Here is an 18633-nt window from a genome sequence, read left to right on the forward strand (position 1 = left end):
CCAAGGAAGTACTGTACATTGGCAAGGGCCATCATTAATTCTGGGAAGCAGAGCTGTCTAGAAATGGTGTGAAGTAGACCAGCAACTGATATCTGGGAGAAATATCGTCACAGGGTGTGGACCACCCTTTAATTCTACTTTTCAGTTCTCAGTGTCCTACCCCTGTCTGTCAGGAGCAGGTCACAGCACCAGAGTTCTCTTGTGGGGTGAAATAGCACTGTCAGCTGATGGCGGCTGAACATGAACAGGAGAAAAGCTTCCAAGTACATGGCCATCGTAGGGCTCGTAGGTGGGCCAGATTCCCAAGAAGAAGAATTCAATTGAGCTCACCTGGCCTTTCTGTCCAGATCATAAAACCCATACTATGGTGTCCTCGTGGAGACAGCTGTCTACAAGTCTCTTTTTTGGGTTCCTACTTGACTTTCTTGTCTGGATCTCCTTGACAATTCTCTTAGTTATTCTCTTTATTTCTTTCCTTGTTCGGTCTTCTGTTTCCTTTTCTCTGGATTGTTGGACTGCATTCTAGGTGTCTCTTTGAGAAAAGATATCTGAGACATCAATATTTTGAAATCTTACTAATTCTGTTTCCTTTCTGCATGGTAATGAAATGTTTTGCACACCTTTGGAGAGACTGGTTTTAGAGTATCATTTTGTCATGTTATCTCTCAATCTACCTACTTTAACTGGTTTTGGTGTCTAAGATAAAAACACTTGTGCTTTGTCTGACCTTGGAAGACCTCTAAACTTCAGCTCTAACTTTTGCAGTCTCATCCCAAATTGCTCTTCCAAACGAACCTCCTAGTTTTGCCAGTGTGACGCCTGTTTTTCAGCTTGTGCTCCATGTCTGTGCCCATACCATTCATTTATTGGGCATTATCTTTCGTTTTTCAGTGTCAAATTTGATTTGGATGATATTTCTGCCAAACCAAATGCCAGTTATTATTCTGAGTCCTCCCCATTCTCCAGCACCACTCTCTGGTTTTGTTTGTTCCAGGAAAATGCTCCTTCGCAGTGGCCATGCTGTGACCCAGCACTTCCTCACACAACTGGAACTTTTTACGCTTAGTTTCCTCTGAACTCCTATGAGGCTTAGTTCCTATACCTGTCATTTTGTATACTTAAATATTCACTGTCTTATGTTATTAAAGATTATATTTTTCAATGAGAGATCTAGCTTCTGTCTTTGGCCAGCCCATGAGTTTACTCTGCGTAAGTGGTCCACGGACATTTACATTTACTGGATATGCTTGTGAAAGGCTTAGAGTTAACTCTTGGTGTTGACTTATTTTTGGATAGGTTGAGAGCTTTTAAAATTCCTTTATTTTAAAAGAATATAGATGCGGTATCAGGTAGTCTTTTCTATTACATTTAATTTTAATGAAACGTGTAAAAGTGTGGTCAGAACAGAAGTTGTAAGATTATGTGCTATGAGCAATTGCAGCAGATACAAGAGGAGGAGAGAGGGGTACTTGTACATGGAGAAAAAGCCAGTGCCTCCTCTTTTGATATATGTCATCTTTGGTCTGCTCTTGAGGAAGTTTTCTTCCTGAAAATATTTTAGGTGGTTTTATGTTTTAAAACATTTGAGACATTTTTTAAAAACAAATTAATGTCTTCATTGTTTAATAACATTACTTTTTGTTCTCATTTTTCTGCTTCATTGTTTTCTTATGTAAAAATCAGTATTCTTTATTTTACAGGGAAGAAGAGTCTCTGGTAGAACAGTTCGTGTTCGAAGCCTTGGTTACATATATGGAAAGTCTGGCCTTAGCACATGCAGATGAGAAAGCCTTAGGTAGGTTTTATCTGAGCTTCCTATGCATGCCAATTCTGTGTGCCTTACAAGTCTTAAGAGCTTTTGCACTCGGGTTAAGCCTCAGCTACTTTGGTCACACTGTGGTGTGCTCTTCTCAACTCTCCCATTTAGGGTGATAAATATGAGGGGAGTTACACCCCTCCAGTACCTCAGTTCCAGTTTGTAGAAGAGGCTGCCAGCCCTTCTTCTGTAAGACTCACCATGTACCCCTGGTGGCCACTGAGGTTGACCCTTGATCACCCACCACTGAGGTTGGTGGGAGATCCCGCCCAGAGCACGTGGGACAATTTTATTGTGAGTTCCAGTGAAGCCAACCAGTTGCTATGATGCCATAAAATGTGAAAGTGTACGGATTGTACGATACGATGTAAGGAAAGCTGGGTGTAACAACCCCGGAGATGTGGTCAGTGTCTCTGAACTCACTACTGACAATTTAGAAAGTAGAACATAGGCCTCATTACAAGATTATGATAAAACTCTTTTGACCATAATTAAGAAATTAAAAAGTTCAGTCGGGAATAGGCTGAAGTAGCTAAGAGAATAATAAATGATAGTCTTTACAATTAACTTCCATCCAGAAGTACTTAAAAATATCATGGAATTTTTGAGCTGGAAGACTTCTTAAAGATCTCCCCATTCAGCCTCCGTACTAGTCAGCACACAGGGACCCAGAGAGTGTGAGCACTGATAGAGGTCACAAAGCTGCTTGTGGTAGAACTTCTCTTTCATTTATTCAGATACTGGCTTATGTTTATTTTTTTAAAGGACAAGTTGAGCTTTATTAGCCTTCATGTTGATAGCCCACATTAGACACAAATGCTTAAAATTTAGTCCTTGCCATAAAGTAGCTTACTATTGTATTATTTATCTTATTATCTTATATAAGTTACTTTTTCAATAAGTGAAACTTCACTTTTTTAAAAATCACTGCCATATTTAAAAAGCATAGAAAGGAAACTTTTTCTTGATAACAGAAGTTACAAGTTGTGCAAGGCTCCTTTCCTAAATAACCCTAGGTATCTGTGGATGGTTTTACTATTTTATTTCCATCCTCTTATGGTGGTCATATTATTAAGTTGTAATATCGTTCAACTTACATAAGAAGGGGATGTCATGAAGTTATACCCCTTAAATAAAAGCCTTAAATTGAGGTGCAGAGGCTTTTGTGTGGTATGTGGGTTTTGTAATACATGCAAAGTCTCTTCCATCTGAAATCCATTACATGAGACTGCTTTGGCCAGCTGATGGGCTGGTGGAGCCGTTTCTAATTCAGTGTGGTATTGCTATATGTGTGAGTGTGCGCTATCCTATCTTGCACTGAAAAAAAAATTTTTTATTGTTGACTTTTATAGATGTCCCCATTTCCCCCCGTTTGCCCACCCCACTCAGTCCCCACTACCCACCTTCCCTGTGGCTATCACCATACAGTTGGCTGTGTCTGTGGGTTGTGCATATATGTTCTTCGCTAATCCCTTCACCTTCTTTCATCCAGTCCCCGCTCCCTGTCTTCCATTCATAAATACGGGATTAATTTTTGGTTTTAGACATGCAGTGTTAATCATTTATTTAAATTTTATATTCTGAAGTATGAAAAGATACTAATTCTATTGTAAAATTATCTCTAATTAAAAATTAGACCAATAAATATATAATATTAATTTATTAATAATAGTCAACCTTGGAAATATGCTTTTGTATTTGAAAATAGGTACAGTTCAACAGTGTTGTGATGCCATTGATCACCTAAGGCGTATCATTGAAAAGAAGCACATTTCTTTAAATGAAGAAAAAAAACGACGTAGGCCACGGTATGTAATATTGCTTCATTTTCCATTTTTCCTCCAACATAAAATTAATTCTCAGTGAATAAAGAGAATACAGGAGGAATGTGTGAAAATAGGAACAATTAGTTTTGTAAACAAGGAATGTGTGGATATAATGAAGAGTCAGTTTTCCAAACACATTAAAAAGCTTTATGTTTGAAAATATTTGGCTTAAGCTATAATTTGATCCCAGTTTATACAGTTTGAAAATTACTTTTGTAACTGAGAATTTATTTTGCACTAATTTGAATACAAATTCAATATGGAATTATTTGACTAAAATATTCATGAACTATTTTGGAGTAATTGAAATATGAGAACTGAAATATTGAAATAGTAAGATTTTGACAGACATGGAATCATACAATTAAGAGATAAAGCTGCTCAAAACAAAGGCTAGGTTATTGAGTGGTTTCCAGTCTGTGTTCCCATTTCCATCCCAGCAAGGGCTCATTCTCAGGCAGGATGGGGGTGTGCCTCGCAGTAGCCCTTCTGCATCTATCTATGTCGGGAACTCTGGTGTCTGCTGGTGGCTGTTACTCTGTGAAAGCATTGGCTCATGTAGACTGGGTAGTATTATGTCCTCTATTTTAAAATTTATTCTTCCAGATTCTTCCATTAACTTCTATCTCTGTAAATCATTGGCTCTCAAACTTGAACATACATCAGAATTATCTGGAGGTTTAGTTGAAACACAGGTTGCCGGGCCCTACCCTCAGAACCTTTCAGTAGGTTGGAGGTGGGGCCAAGAGTTTGCATTTCTGCCACGTTTACAGATAATATTGAGGCAGCTGGTCAAGGACCACAATTTGAGCAGCACTGCTTTAGACCTTAAACCCTATTTTGTTTTAAAGTATAGTATAAAGGAAACATGAAAACACTTGATGCTGGTTTTTTAAGAAATGCTTTTAAATTTTTCTCTCAAAAAAAATGAAATTAAGCACCATTTAAGGCTATTTAATCTGTAATATTTTTATTATATTCTAACAATAACACATTAAAATAAGTTGAATGCCTTTTAATGAGGTTTTTACATATATCAGAGTAGCAAAATTGAGTTTATGATTTTTAGACTTTTGGGTCAGTTAAATGCTGAGTCTTGGGTTGTATATCATATACCATGTATTATCTCCATTTAGAGGATTTCCACCTGTGGCAACATTGTGTTTATCGGATGTGGTCCAGTGGCTTCTAGCCAGTTGTGGGAGGCCCCAGACAGAATGTCGACACAAATCCATGGAACTGTTTTATAAATTTGTTCCTTTATTGCCAGGTATGGTGACCTTCATACCATATTAATGATGGTTTTGCTTTACAAGTAGTTTAAAGATGCATACTTATTTAAAATGTGATCTTTCCATTATTTACGTGAATGTAACAAATAATATGTTTCCAATAAATATAAAAAATAAATATGTTCAGTAATCATTACAGATCAATTTTATGGCAAGTGATAAATTATGGCTTTATATTTCTCAAAGATTTGGAGAAGGAAAGAAAAAAAAACCACTCTTTTGATGTTAGATGGTACAGAGAAAGTAAATTTAGAATTCCCCAGCATCATTTTTTATTCCACTACATTTTTGCTTTCTATCCCATTTAAAAGAAATAAAGAAGAATCAGATTGTTAACATGATACTCAGTTAAGATTTAAAAATCTTACTGTTATTGAAGTAATGCACTTGTTTTATATTAATATGTAATTAATAAGAAACTGCCAGTCTCCTAAGTCTGAATGATCTCAGATCATTGCGAGATTAAAGGAAAGAAGTGGACCTTTGCTTTTCAGTAATTATTGCACTAAACCATTATACTGAACTTAATAGACCTGAAATAGTTACTAAGCTTCTCAGGAATAAATCTGTTCTGTTTTCTCCAGTATGTTCAACCCCAGGTTTGGTAGCTTTGGCATGGGGAAGCTGTGCCTCAGGACGGGTGCAGGCCCCGGCTCACCCACTTCGAGTGCACTGTGTACTAGTCTAGAATCAGCACATGCCCTGGCACGCGCATCTGGGTGAGAAAGGCGGCGGCGTACAGCATAGCAGAACAGCCAGTTCTCTTTAGAAAATGGGGTGGAGTGCTACTTTTGGCTTTTTCTTCATGGATGAAGAGGGAAACGTTACTTCATGTAATTCTAGAACTTGGAAGGATTCAGTTTTTTGTTAAATTATGGAATACGTCACAGTGTTATGTGCTGGGAGCCGTCATGCCCGGTTTCAGGGACTGTAGCCTCATTAAGGGACAAAAGAGTCCCCCGTACCATAGTTTAGACAGTATCTATTATAATTGTATTCATACTATATATTATATGGTATACAATATATAGTATACATTTACCTGCTATACTATAATTTTTATAGTGGAAATATATATGTGTTTTTAATTTAGAGAATTGTTTATTTGTATTTTATGTTTGCCTACAGCATTTAAAATTTGTTTCATAGTTAAATCACCAATCCTGTAAAATCAGTGAAGAGTGAATGGGTGGAGGCGTGGGGCATGTTTTTATTACTCTTACAGGCAACTGAGGCCCAGATGTTGCACAGGTAGAACCGTTCATTGGCAAGCCCTACTTCACATTTGGGTCTCTGGCTCTCTCCGGCCCACGTGATTTCTAGTGATGTCAACTTGACGCATCCCGGACATTTCTACTGATGTTCTTTCCAATTGCTTCTAATAGGGACCTCATATATTTTCAATGAAATAAATGAGCTCTCTCTCTTAGAATTGTTTTGGTTAAACAATGGGTGCCAAGTAGGTGAACCTTGGCCTGCTATCAATGTATAATTTTTATAAATTAATGAACATTCTCTGACTTACCTTTTTTGCGTCCTCCATGGTGCATCTGCCTCCCTCTTCTCTATCTTTTCCTCCACTGGTTTTTAAGGGACAGCATTAGGCATCTTTTTAGATTAGAGGTTCTGTGCCCAGAGGTCCTGCGGTATGAGTGGGGGTCCCGAGCACATCAACACCCAGATCAGTGGGATGCAATGACAGGGGCAGGTGTGTCCCTATGGCATGTGTCAGGGGCTTCTATTCTGAATGGGACATGTTGTACCGAAAGCGAGTGCCACAGTCACGAGGAGGATAGTGAAAAAGAAGTGGAGAGCTGGGAAGTTCCCAAGTTCTCCAGATGTGCTTCCCTATTTTTCTCAGCTTTGTCTTTCTTCTTATTCATGTTCTTGTCTTCTTCTTTCTTTAGATCTGTTTTTTTGTGTCCTTTATTTCTGTGCTTTATATCACTCTTAGCTAGCACTTAATGTAGAATTTAAAAATGTTATTTTCACTTGTTATAGCTTTATTGTTAACACTTTTTTCTAAAACAAAACCTACAAACATGATATTAATATTTTTCTTATACTAGTGATGGATATTTTTGACACAATAGAAAGACTTTTTTCTTAATACTTCAGAGTTACATTACTGTTTTGGATTCTTCACTAACTTCATTAGCTCAAAATGATTTAACCTTTCAGAGCCTCTCATATGAGAAAATACAAAATATAATTTTTTTTTCTCTAATTTAGAAAATAATTCTTGAAAAATACCTTTTAACAAGCAGATCATTTGATTCTTATTTAATAAACACAACAGCTGAGTATGGTAGATGCTATTCTAAGCACTTTTTAAAATGTTCACTACTTTAATCATGTGATCTTTGTAACAGCCTCAGAGGGGGATACTCTGTGGCTCTCATTTACAAATAAGTGAACTAAGACCCAGAGGAAGCCAGGTTCCCACTGCCAGGAGGTAGCACATCCAGGACAGGAACCTAAGAGTCACAGTGGTTTTTGTGTGAGTTTATTTCTTAAATAATTCCATTAAAAAAGGAATAATAATATTTAAGAATAAAGGCAAAGGAAAGGGCATGAAATTTATAGCTATTCAAATAGTGTCCAACTATTTTTACAATGTTTAAAGAAACTGAAGGGAATGGCTTTTGGTGGAAATACTTCTTGGCAGTAATTATAGTCAAACAAGTATAGTTAAAAAAAAAAAAGATGATCCTGCATCATTTTAAAGTTATGCTGCTTTGGTAGATAGTTTATGTGGGACTCTTATGGGAAACCACATTTGAAATATTGTGCCAGTCCTGTTCTGGCCTGGTTACGCTTTTTAACTGAAAGACTTACTTATCATCATTATTTCAGGGGGATGCTATTTCTAAATAGGCACAGTGGTTAGATTAAATAATTTGATTATGTGAAAATTATTTATATGTGTTTAATCTTGTTTCTTCTTTTAAGGCAACAAATCCCCTTCTTTATGGCTGAAAGATACTATCAAGAAAGAAGATGCTTCCTTTCTCATAAACACATTCGAGGGGGGAGGAGGAGGTTGTGATCAGCAGTCAGGCATCCTCGCTCAGCCAACCCTCTTCCATGTACAAGGGCAGTTCAGTCTGAGAGCCACCCTGCAGTGGATGGACATGCTCCTGGCGGCACTGGAGTGCTACAACACATTCATTGAAGAGAAGACCTTGGAAACATCCGAGGTCCTGGGTAGGTAAAGCTTACCCCTAAGTTAGTGTCGTTCAGTTCTGCCTGGAGTCACTCTGGGGAAGAGGTCAGTGGGGTTTTGGGTTAGTTTGCTGCTATCACAAAATAATAGTAACAGTGGTGATAACAAGTCATTTATTTAGTGCTATATGCAAAGTGCTATATCTGCTCTCTTACTCCCACAATGAGGGTGTGAATATAGATGACACAACTAAGGCTATAATGCCCTGTCCTTTTGACCCGTCCGTAGGTTCCTGACCCTCTTATAAAAATCACCTTTGAGGGTTTTGTATCCAGGCAGTACATTAAAAGAGTTCTTCCTGATCTGAGGCTTTATGATTTTATTCCATGTTTCTTTATAGTGTGTCTTTTCCTAGTTGTTGTTTATTCGTAGCATTTTTATTGTAGGACGGTCACAACATTGATTTCAGAGAAGGCCAATGTAATGTGGAATGTTTTGTGTGTTGCTTAACCCATGCTGGGAAGAAGACAGGTGGGCTCCATCCTTCTAGTGACTTAAATGGGATCTGTTGGTGGAGGTGGCTTTTGGGAGGTACAAGTCTCTGAGCCTAGAACCTTTGGAGCTGACTGTTGGCTGACAGATGTGCTCTCTGCTTCAGGGTTCTTTGAGCAGGCATATGTTAGTCTTCTGAGGTTTCACTTAAATCCTCTCTCTCATGAGCTGAATCTCAGACTTGCCATTCAGAACATGGTTATTTAATTGATTTCTAACATAGGTGGAGAATCTACTCTAGTGGTGGTGGCAGCTGACTAAAGGAACTACCGTTCTCTCTTTTATATTGTCAGTGGTGAAGTCCACATTATAGGAATTTGGGGAAAGGAGCCAGGATATTTTCCTTCTAGAGTGAGGATGGGAGAGCCAGGCATCGTGCGGAGTGTGTAATGTGTATGTATGCGTCCATGCGGGGTTCCGGAAAAGAGATTTTACACCACTTTGAGAAAGTATGGCTGTTCACATGAGATTCTCAAAACAATAGGTCAGAAAGTTGTGAAACTTTAAAAACAGCAATAGTAGCTGATCAGTTGCCAATAGTACCTTAAATTTATTGTTTTAAGAGCTCTCATATACCCTCATTTTGAAAATTTAAACAAGGAAAGTAGCATAGAAAATATGCAAAACCCCTTCCCTAATCACATTTCCTAGTGATAAACACTGTAACAGTTTAGTGTTTACTTTTCTAAAACTTTTACATATGCATTACATTTTTTTAAATTTTCATTTTTGTAGTTAATGGGATGATTAACATGATTTACTATAATTTGTTTTTTAAAAAGAAACAACATATTAAACATCTTTTTATGTTAGTATATATAGCTTGTTCTAATTTAAATGACAACGTATTTCTAAGTTATGTGAATGTGTTACCACTAAGCAGTCTTAAAACTTTTATTTGTTTACCCTGTCAGGGGAGAGAGACATTAAAAACAATATGTTTCTTTCAAACATTAAAGTTGACAAAAAAAATTATACTTTCCTTATATCTTTCTGATGTGTTGTAAACATTGACATTTTAGTATAAAATTATTAACATTTTACATGAAAAAAAATATATTCAATGGACCCTAAATACCATAGTAGTTTTATAGTCAACATAATCAGCTTTAAAACACACTTTCTTTACTGGAAATTTTGCAAAGTCCTTGAATTATTATTACTATTTCATTCCTCTTAACATTTTTTTATTCTAAAGTACTTTGCTTTTATGCTTATGTTTTCACATATAACCCTGCTTGTGTCTTTGGAACAAAGGATCTGTTTGTTTAAATGTTACTTCTGTGTTGAGTTATCATTACTTTCTTACTAGGGCACATTGCATTCATTACCACCATCATAATATAAATATAATAAACATTTTTATAATTATTACATATAGAAAGTAAAATTATATGTTTAGAATTCTATTTTTGTTTTATTTAGATTTTAATACTACAAATGTTCATAGAAACATGTGCCATATTTGAATAATTCTAAAATGCCTAATTTTTCGTGTTTCACGAATCTGCAGTTGGAAGGTGTCATACAGTTCACGGTCTGTTGTTGTCAAGAACATTTGGTATTTGAGAATGTAATTCTTAATGTATTCCTGTCCATTCTTTAAATACATAGTGACCTGTCACCAAAATTATTTTTAATAATTTGACAGCTTGATTAATTTTTTAAAGTTTTATAAAAACAAAGAGTTGGAAACATCCAGACTTATAAACGGACTTCTGACTCAGTTACTGTATTTACTCACTCTTTCAGTGCGTGTGTCCCTATTTTAAATAATCACTTTGCAGCTCGGAAGGTCTTTGTCCCCGAGACAATAAACTACAGTAAGATCGAGGAGAGAAGGAAGGTGTATCTGTGTTTCCTTTGTCAAACAGAAGAGCAATCATGAAAGGGGTGGAGATGGTAAAGGAGTACCCAGCACAATCATCCTTTCAGATAGATGAGTTTTATGAGAAAGTTCATTTGGGAGTGGATCGGAAATTGATTCTGTAATACACCTGTTTGCAGTTGACTGCCATAATTGGTTTCTCTGTTGCCCTTTGAAGGACATTTAGGTTGTTTGTATTTTTTCATTATTAAGAACAGTGATAAAATGAACATCCTTACAAGAACATCTTCATAATTCTGCCATTATTTCACTAGGATAAATTTCAGTGCTGGGTTAAAGTATATGAGCTTTTCAGCATATGATAGAAACTAGCATTCACATTTAAAAAAAAGCTTTTGGTGTGATTTGCCAAATTCCCCTTCAAAAAGATCATATTAATTTATATCCTACAGGTAGTGTTGGAGAAGCAAGACCAGATCTTCCATAAATGTGTTGTTACTCTATGAGTTTAAAGTTGAATTCTATTTGGGTGGTATTAATTCTGAAATTTTGAAATGAGAAGAAATGAGTGCCATTTTATTCAGCTTTTATTGAACTTTTGAGTTCTGACATCATGCCTCTACTTAAAGAAGCAATTACATTAACCTTTGCTTCCTTCACTTGAGAAGGAAGAAAAGGTTGATAATTTAATGCATTTTTTTCCAGGTACTGAAACGCAGTCTTCACTTTGGGAAGCAGTGGCTTTCTTTTTAGAAAGCCTTGCTCTGCATGACAGCATGGCAGCCGAGAAGTGCTTTGGCACTGGGGCAGCAGGAGACAGACCCAGCCCACAGGAGGAAGAGAGATATAGTTACAGCAAATGCACAATTGCCGTTCGGATTATGGAATTCACCACAACGCTGCTCAGCATCCACCCAGAAGGCGGGAAGGTGGGTCACTCCTGCTGCTTTGTTAATATGAGGGTAGTACTTGGCATTGGAACAATGCAGTCAGTACTTATTAGAAGTGGCTTTTGCTTTGTTAGAACTATCCATTGCTGCAGGAGTTATCTGTTCTTGAAGATAATAAAATTTTTTATTTTTTACTTCAGATACCCATTGTGTGAATAAAATACAAATAATTTTTCCAAATTTTTGTTGTATTATTTCATTTTATACTATGATCAAACATCCGCCTTAGGAGACATGCATTTAGCAAATATTTATAAATGTATCTGTCAGGCTTATTATATAAACAAACTCCAGTCAATTCATCTAGCTAATATACACTAAGCACCTACTGTGTACCACGTTCTGTCCTGCCAGTGCAACATTGACCTGAACCAGGGGTTGGAAACCTGTGGTCCCTGGGCCAAGTCCTACCTGCTGCCTGCTCACGTAGAGCAGGCTTTATTGGAACACATCCAGGTTCATGTGTTCACCTGTCGTTATGGCGGCTTTCACACTATAATGGCAGTTAGTCAAGTCATTGCCGCAGAGACCGTATGACCCACAGAGCCAAGCATATTTATTGTCTGACACTTTACAGAGAACGTTTGCCAACCCTTGCCCTAGCGAGGCAAAATTCCCAACTTCGTGGGCCTTACACTGTTGTGAAAATCTACATGCTAACTGATAAGTGTGTTTTTATTCAAATCTGTCTTTTACAGCTTCTTGAGAAGTATTTATGTAACACAAGCCTTATGAAACTTTTGGTGAGAACTCTATGTGAGCCCTCAAGCATAGGTTTCAATATCAGTGATGTCCACATTATGGACCATCTCCCTGATGTTTGTGTGAACCTGATGGAAGCACTAAAGAAGTCCCCATATGAAGACATCCTAGAGAAACACCTCAAGGAGAAGATAACAGCACAGAGGTGAGCATTCGGAGCATGCTGAGGGTCAGTGTTGTGGGATTGAAGGTTGCAGTGTGCTCTGGCAGCTCTGTGCACGTCCACTCTAACTCCATTTCTTCAAGTTAAGCATCTCATCAGTGGAGCATCTGGTACAGACGATCTTGTCAGTTTGAAAGTCATCCACTTGGCAAATGCCTTCCCTGCCCCTTAGGGCACGAAAGCCTTGCCTGTGGCTTAGCCCCGTGTTAATTTTCATGGCCCCTTTGTTTTGTATTAGCCCGTGATTGTTTTCCAGAGCTGGGTAATGAATTTGGGTGCCGGGCGGTTAGTAAATACATTTACAACAGAACACACACATTTTCCAGTGTGTCCTGATAATTGAATGAGATGAGCACTCATCTGGTTTCCTTTTTGCCTTTCTCGTATGGCCAGCATCGAGGAGCTCTGTGCCGTTGACCTGTATGGCCCCGATGCTTCTGTGGATAGGGCCAAGTTGTCGTCTATCGTGTCAGCCTGCAAACAGCTTCATAAAGCTGGATTTTTGCATGTTATATTACCATCTCAGGTAACCACGTTTTGTTTTTACATTTTTCTTAGCTTCATTAAGCTAATTAGTCTATTATTTATATTCTTTTCAAAACATCCTTTATGCATGCTGAAATGAGAATTACAGAAATACTTGATTCAGTCATGTAGGTGTTACCAGAAATATAAATATGAAAATAAATATAAACATTTATAAATATAAAATGAAAATATAATAAAGGATATCTGAATATTTCCAGCTGCCTTCTGAAGAACTTAACTGCTCCTGTGCCTTTGTGGCTGGGCGGCATCCATGAAACATACAGCCTGGACAGCAGAGCTGGCTGAAATTTTCCTGACAATTGGAAGGCAGTCGTCAGTCTTAGCCATAATGGAATTTTTAATTAATGAAAGGTGTGAAACTGTGCTTTGGAGAAAATATTTTATTGCTGCATATTTCAATGTTGATTTTATTTTAGTCTGTAGATCAGAAGCATTCTCTTGGCACAAAACTTCTCTCCCTGGTTTATAAAAGCATTGCACCTGGACCCGAGCAACAGTGTCTTCCTTCCCTCGACCCCAGTTGTAAGCGACTGGCCAGTGGACTTCTGGAGTTGGCCTTTGCTTTTGGAGGACTGGTAGGAAAAAGAGCTACATGCTATTCTACCCTAATAATGTCAATATGTAACTCACATGCATTCTGTCTTTAAAAACAGGAATTTAGTTGGATAAATTCTTAGCTGCACAAGTACTTTAATTAATTTACATGAACTGACTTTCTAAAAGGTTTTTTATAAATAAATAAACAAACAAATAAATATATAACAGCATTCTCTTAAATTGAGGTTTTGTCTATCCCTCTTTGTTTCCAAAAGGACTTTAGGTAGAGAACGTCTTGTGAATTTAAAGCTGAACTGTGTTGACACAGTGACCTCTTTTCCCCTGCCCCTGGTGATTCTCCAGCCGGTTGATTGGGAAGGCTCCTGACACCGTAATCCCAGAGGCACCACACTGAAACATCTTCCCTGTCTGTCTGAACTATGCAGGCTTGGCCTCCACCCTCGCTGCTGTAGTTGAGACCTGCCGGCCAGTACTGTGTGTTCACTCCATTGGACCCATCTTTCCTCCTGCAGCAGAAACCTCTTTGCTCCTTTGTCCACTTAATGTAAACAAGTTACATGCTTGAATTGTCAAATGATACCGTTACTAGACTCTCCCTTCAATGCAGCAATAAGATGTCTGGCCATTTGGGGGAAACATGAGTAAGGGAAGATATCCTTCTGAAATTGAAACCTAGAAAATGGAGACTCATTGAAATGTATACAATTCAAACTTGAACCCAGACCTTTGAATATCCGGCTCTGGTGTGATTTTCCACTTTAAGTTAATAGCCATCTATGAAGGAGTCTTTCTGTAATCTTTAAGATGTGTATTCCCATCATCGCGCTTCTCTTTTTCCTTCGCAGTGTGAGTGCCTAGTGAGCCTTCTCCTGGATGCGGCCGTGTTGTCCATGCCATCCTCCGGAGGCTCCCAGAGAAGCATCGTCAGCTTCTATCATGGGGAGTATTTTTATAGCTTGTTCTCAGAAACAGTCAACACTGAATTGTTGAAAAATCTAGATGTTGCTGTATTGGAGCTTATGAAATCATCTGTGGAGAATCCCAAAATGGTAATGAAATTTTACTTTAAGTATATTTTCTTAAGTATATAATGCTTATATTCCTGAAATATATTATTAAAAACAAAACAAGATTTCTTTGTGCAAGGTTTAAAGCTCTTGCCAATGCTTAAAAACAAAATTGAAGGAAGCAAACAGAGCCTTTATGAATAGTTAATAATAGATGTTGAAACATTATTTTTTCTAATCTCTCACTCTCCCGCAGTCTCTAGGCCTAATCATATAAGGCACAGCTATACAGACAGGATAATGACTTTTGTCAAGATTTGGCAATGGAGCTCATAAACCTGTCCTGAGGCCCAAGCCTGCCTTTGTTTCTCCTCCGGCACTTAGCTGGTCCTGTGCATTCTGGTGTCATTTCCTGCAAGTTCCTGTTATAGCCCACTTTGCCACCTCACATCAAACCTTTGGAGATCAGTATTTAATATACTGTTGACTCTGGTTTGCTAAACATACACAATTTTGAAATTTAATCTGGTCTGTAGACAAGCAGAAACTGTTAACTGTTAGAATGACAATTTTAAGGGAAGAGTGTGTACTTTCCTACTGGGTTAAGTTTTTATTCCAAACAGTGCTTGCTGTCTATTAGAGGGGAATATTTTGTGATAGATTGCACTAGGAATTTGTATTTTTTAAAGTTAGAATTAAAATAATAGTATAGTCACAACACTCAGAAAATATAACAATTTCAGGATTTAAACTACTCATACCTTTGGTAAAGATGATGGATAAAAATCATATGCATTTACCTCTACCTCAGATACCTTTAAAATGACAGAAACAGGGTTTTCAAAAAAGGTACAATGTTAAAGGGCACAGGGGAAAGGAAAAGGGACAAGAGTGCAACGCTTTGGAAGCTGGAAGGCAAAGCACAAGTTGTCATTAACAGACTTCAGAGTCCAAGAAAGTGTGAACTCAGGCAGCCCATGGTGCTGCGGAACTCAGAAAGGGGCCGGGTGAAGGAGACCCTGGGCAGCTGGAGAAGACAGAGGGCGGGGTGCGAAGGACAAACTGAAAAGAAGAAAACTGCTTGAAGGTTAGTCATGCCGGATGGACAGGGGACTGACCCTTCCCCACTTGAGGACACTGGAGAGTCTCTGGACAGAGGGACTGGAGGACCCTAGGAATAGTTGATGTAAGGTACTTTTTTTTTTTTTTTTAAGGAAGACCTTTAGTGAAGATTTAGAATCATTTTAGTATATAATACAAGTAGCTCTTTAAGCAATATAGTAAAGTTTGGAGTACTTTGTACCATAACACAAACATTTTATTATTTAACAAATAAGTAAGTAATTGGGAGAATTCTGTTATGTACTTTTATCTTATTAGTTTAATGTCAGTTCTCCAACTCTTGGTCTCCCACTAATTTTTTTAAACAACCAAAGTATTTCTGGTATATGCTGTATTTTTCTGTTTTTTTCCGAGGGGTTATACATTCTTATTATTTGTAAGAGATTCTCGTACATTGAGCATGGTAGACCTCTCTCTCTATGTTGAAGACTTTTTCCTACTGGCCATCTACTTGTCCATTCTCATTCAGGGTGTTTCTTCTGTACAGAAGTATTTTATTTTTTTATAGTGAACCTCACTTACTTTTTATTATTTCTGTCTTTTGGAGAAAGGCATTTTCTGTCCCTATATTGTCTTTTAAATCTGCCTATATTTTCTTCTGTTACCTTTATGGTTTCTTTTTTAAAACAAATATAAATAATATAAAGAGCATTGTGTAAATGACATTTTTCCCCAGATGGTTACATATTGGACAACATGTATTCTGTAATGCATATTTTCCTCACTGATTGAAGATTCCAACTTTTTCAAATGCTAAATCCCTATACATACTTGGATCTGAGGTTGAACATTTTTAACTTGTTACTTAACTATGTATTTCTCAGTCAGTACTGTGTTGTTTTAATTTCAGCAATTTTAAAATACATTTTAACATGTACTAAGGCAATGCTTCTTCATATTTTTTTGTTTATCAGAAGTCTTCTAGATATACTTGCATGTTTATTCTTCAAAATGAAATTTAGAATCATTGTTAAGTTCCTCATCACCCTCCCCACAACATTTAGGGATTCTGATTGATAATATACTATGTATAGAGAAACTTTAAATGGAATTGACCTCTTTAAAAAATTAAGCCTACTTTTTTATAGTATATCTCTCCATTCAAATCTTATACTTCTTTTCAAATCTTTTGTCATACTCTTAGGTAGAATGTTATTTGAATTACTTATTTCCTGCACATTTCTTGTTAAAACCATTTCTAGATATTATATGCTGTTTAGTTGCAAATGTAAACGGAATATGGAATATTTTCCTTTAATATTTTCTTTATAAGATGTATATTAGAAAGCTACTAATTTTATTTATTTATTTTGTAATCAATCTCATTAATGGATATTCTCTTTTCCAGGTTTATTGAGATGTAGTTGACAAATACCATTGTATTAGTTTTCACTGTACAACAAGCTGATTGTTGTACAATATGCGTACATTGTGAAGTGATAGCCATAGGAAGTTCAGTTAACATCTCTCACTTCACATCATTATCGTTTTCTAACTTGTGAGGAGAAATTTTAAGATTTACTCTAACCACCTTTTAAATATGCTGCACAATATTGTTAACTTTCTGATAGATTGTCATGATGCTGTATATTACATCCCCTGAACCTGTAACAGGAAGTGTGTACCTTTTGACCACCTTGACCCATTTCAACTATCCAACCCCCTGTCTCTAGCAGACAGTCTGTTCTCAATATCTATGAGTGTAGTTTTTTTAGACTCCACATATATTATATCAGGCAGTGTTATCTTTCTCTGTCTAGCTTATTTCACGTAGTATAATGTCCTCAAGGTCCATTCATGTTATGGCAATTGATAGAATTTCCTCTTTCAAATGGTAGAATAACATTCTGTTCTTTGTACATAATACATCTTTTTTATCCATTTATCTGTTGATGGATACGTACATTGTTTCCATGTCTTGGCTACAGTAAATAATGCTGCAGTGAACATCCTTTCTAGGTAATGGTCTTGTTTTTTTCAGGTATATAACCAGAAGTGCAGTTGCTGTATGATCATTGTATTTTTAATTTTTTGAGGAACCACCACACTGTATTCTATAGTAGTTGTACCAATTTACATTCCCACCAGTAGTACACAGGGTTCACTTTTCTTCACACTCTCACCAATATTTCTTATTTCTTGTCTTTTTGATAATACCCATTTTAACAGGTGTGTGGTGATATTGTGATTTTAATTTGCATATCCCTGATAATTAGTGATGCTGAGCACCTTTTCATGTACCTTTTGGTTATCTGTATGTCTTCTTTAGAAAAGTGGCTATTTAGTTCTCTGACCATTTTTAAATTGGATTGTTTGGTTTTTGCTATTAAGTTATATGAGTTATTTATATTTTTGGATATTAACTCCTTATCAGATATGATTTGCAAATGTTTTCTCTGATAACTTGAACCTTTTCATTTTGTTGATGATTTTGTTATGCAGAAGCTTTTTCAGTTCAGTGTCGTGTCCTTCTTGTTTACTTTTGTTTTTGTTCCCGTTGCTTTTGGTGTGAAATCCAAAAATTCATTGCCAAGACCAATGTCAAGGGTCCTACCCTCTGAGCTTTCTTCTAGGAGTTTCATAGCTTCAGGTCTTCTATCCAAGTCTTTAATACATTTTGAGTTGATTTTGTGTATGGTGTGAGATAGGGGTCAAATTTTATTCTTTTGCATGTGGCTGTCCAATTTTCCCAGCACCTTGTATTGAAGAGACTACCCTTTCACCCTTATATATCCTTTACTCCTTTGTCCATTTTTTTGTGTGGGTTTATTTGGGGGTTCTTTATTCTGTTCCATTGATCTGTGTGTCTGTGTTTATGCCAGTACCATACTACTTTGATTACTTCGGCATCGTAGTATAATATAAAATTAGGAAGTGTGATGCCTCCAGAATTGTTCTTTCTCAAGATTACTTTGGCTAGTTGGTGTCTCTTGGGGTTCCCTTCAGATTTTAGGGTTATTTGTTCTATTTCTGTGAAAATGCCATTGGAATTTTGAATCTGTAGATTTCTTTGTGTAGTATGGATGTTTTAACAATATTAAT

At 36.8% G+C, this 18633-nt stretch overlaps 1 protein-coding gene across 5 annotated transcripts in view; it reads left to right on the plus strand.

Moving 5' to 3' along the window:
* PRKDC (protein kinase, DNA-activated, catalytic subunit) overlaps positions 1–18633 on the plus strand; it is a 202964-nt gene that overhangs the window by 72363 nt on the left and 111968 nt on the right. For all 5 annotated transcript variants that reach the window (XM_053929460.1, XM_024578234.4, XM_045186077.2 and 2 more), the window contains 9 exons: positions 1701–1795; positions 3525–3624; positions 4779–4912; positions 7887–8141; positions 11186–11409; positions 12129–12337; positions 12749–12881; positions 13321–13479; positions 14308–14511. In XM_053929460.1, coding sequence (XP_053785435.1) covers positions 1701–1795; positions 3525–3624; positions 4779–4912; positions 7887–8141; positions 11186–11409; positions 12129–12337; positions 12749–12881; positions 13321–13479; positions 14308–14511 — 1513 coding nt within the window. The remainder of the gene's footprint in view (positions 1–1700; positions 1796–3524; positions 3625–4778; positions 4913–7886; positions 8142–11185; positions 11410–12128; positions 12338–12748; positions 12882–13320; positions 13480–14307; positions 14512–18633) is intronic.

This window comes from Desmodus rotundus, chromosome 8, assembly GCF_022682495.2.
Source record: "Desmodus rotundus isolate HL8 chromosome 8, HLdesRot8A.1, whole genome shotgun sequence".
Lineage (NCBI taxonomy): Eukaryota > Metazoa > Chordata > Mammalia > Chiroptera > Phyllostomidae > Desmodus > Desmodus rotundus.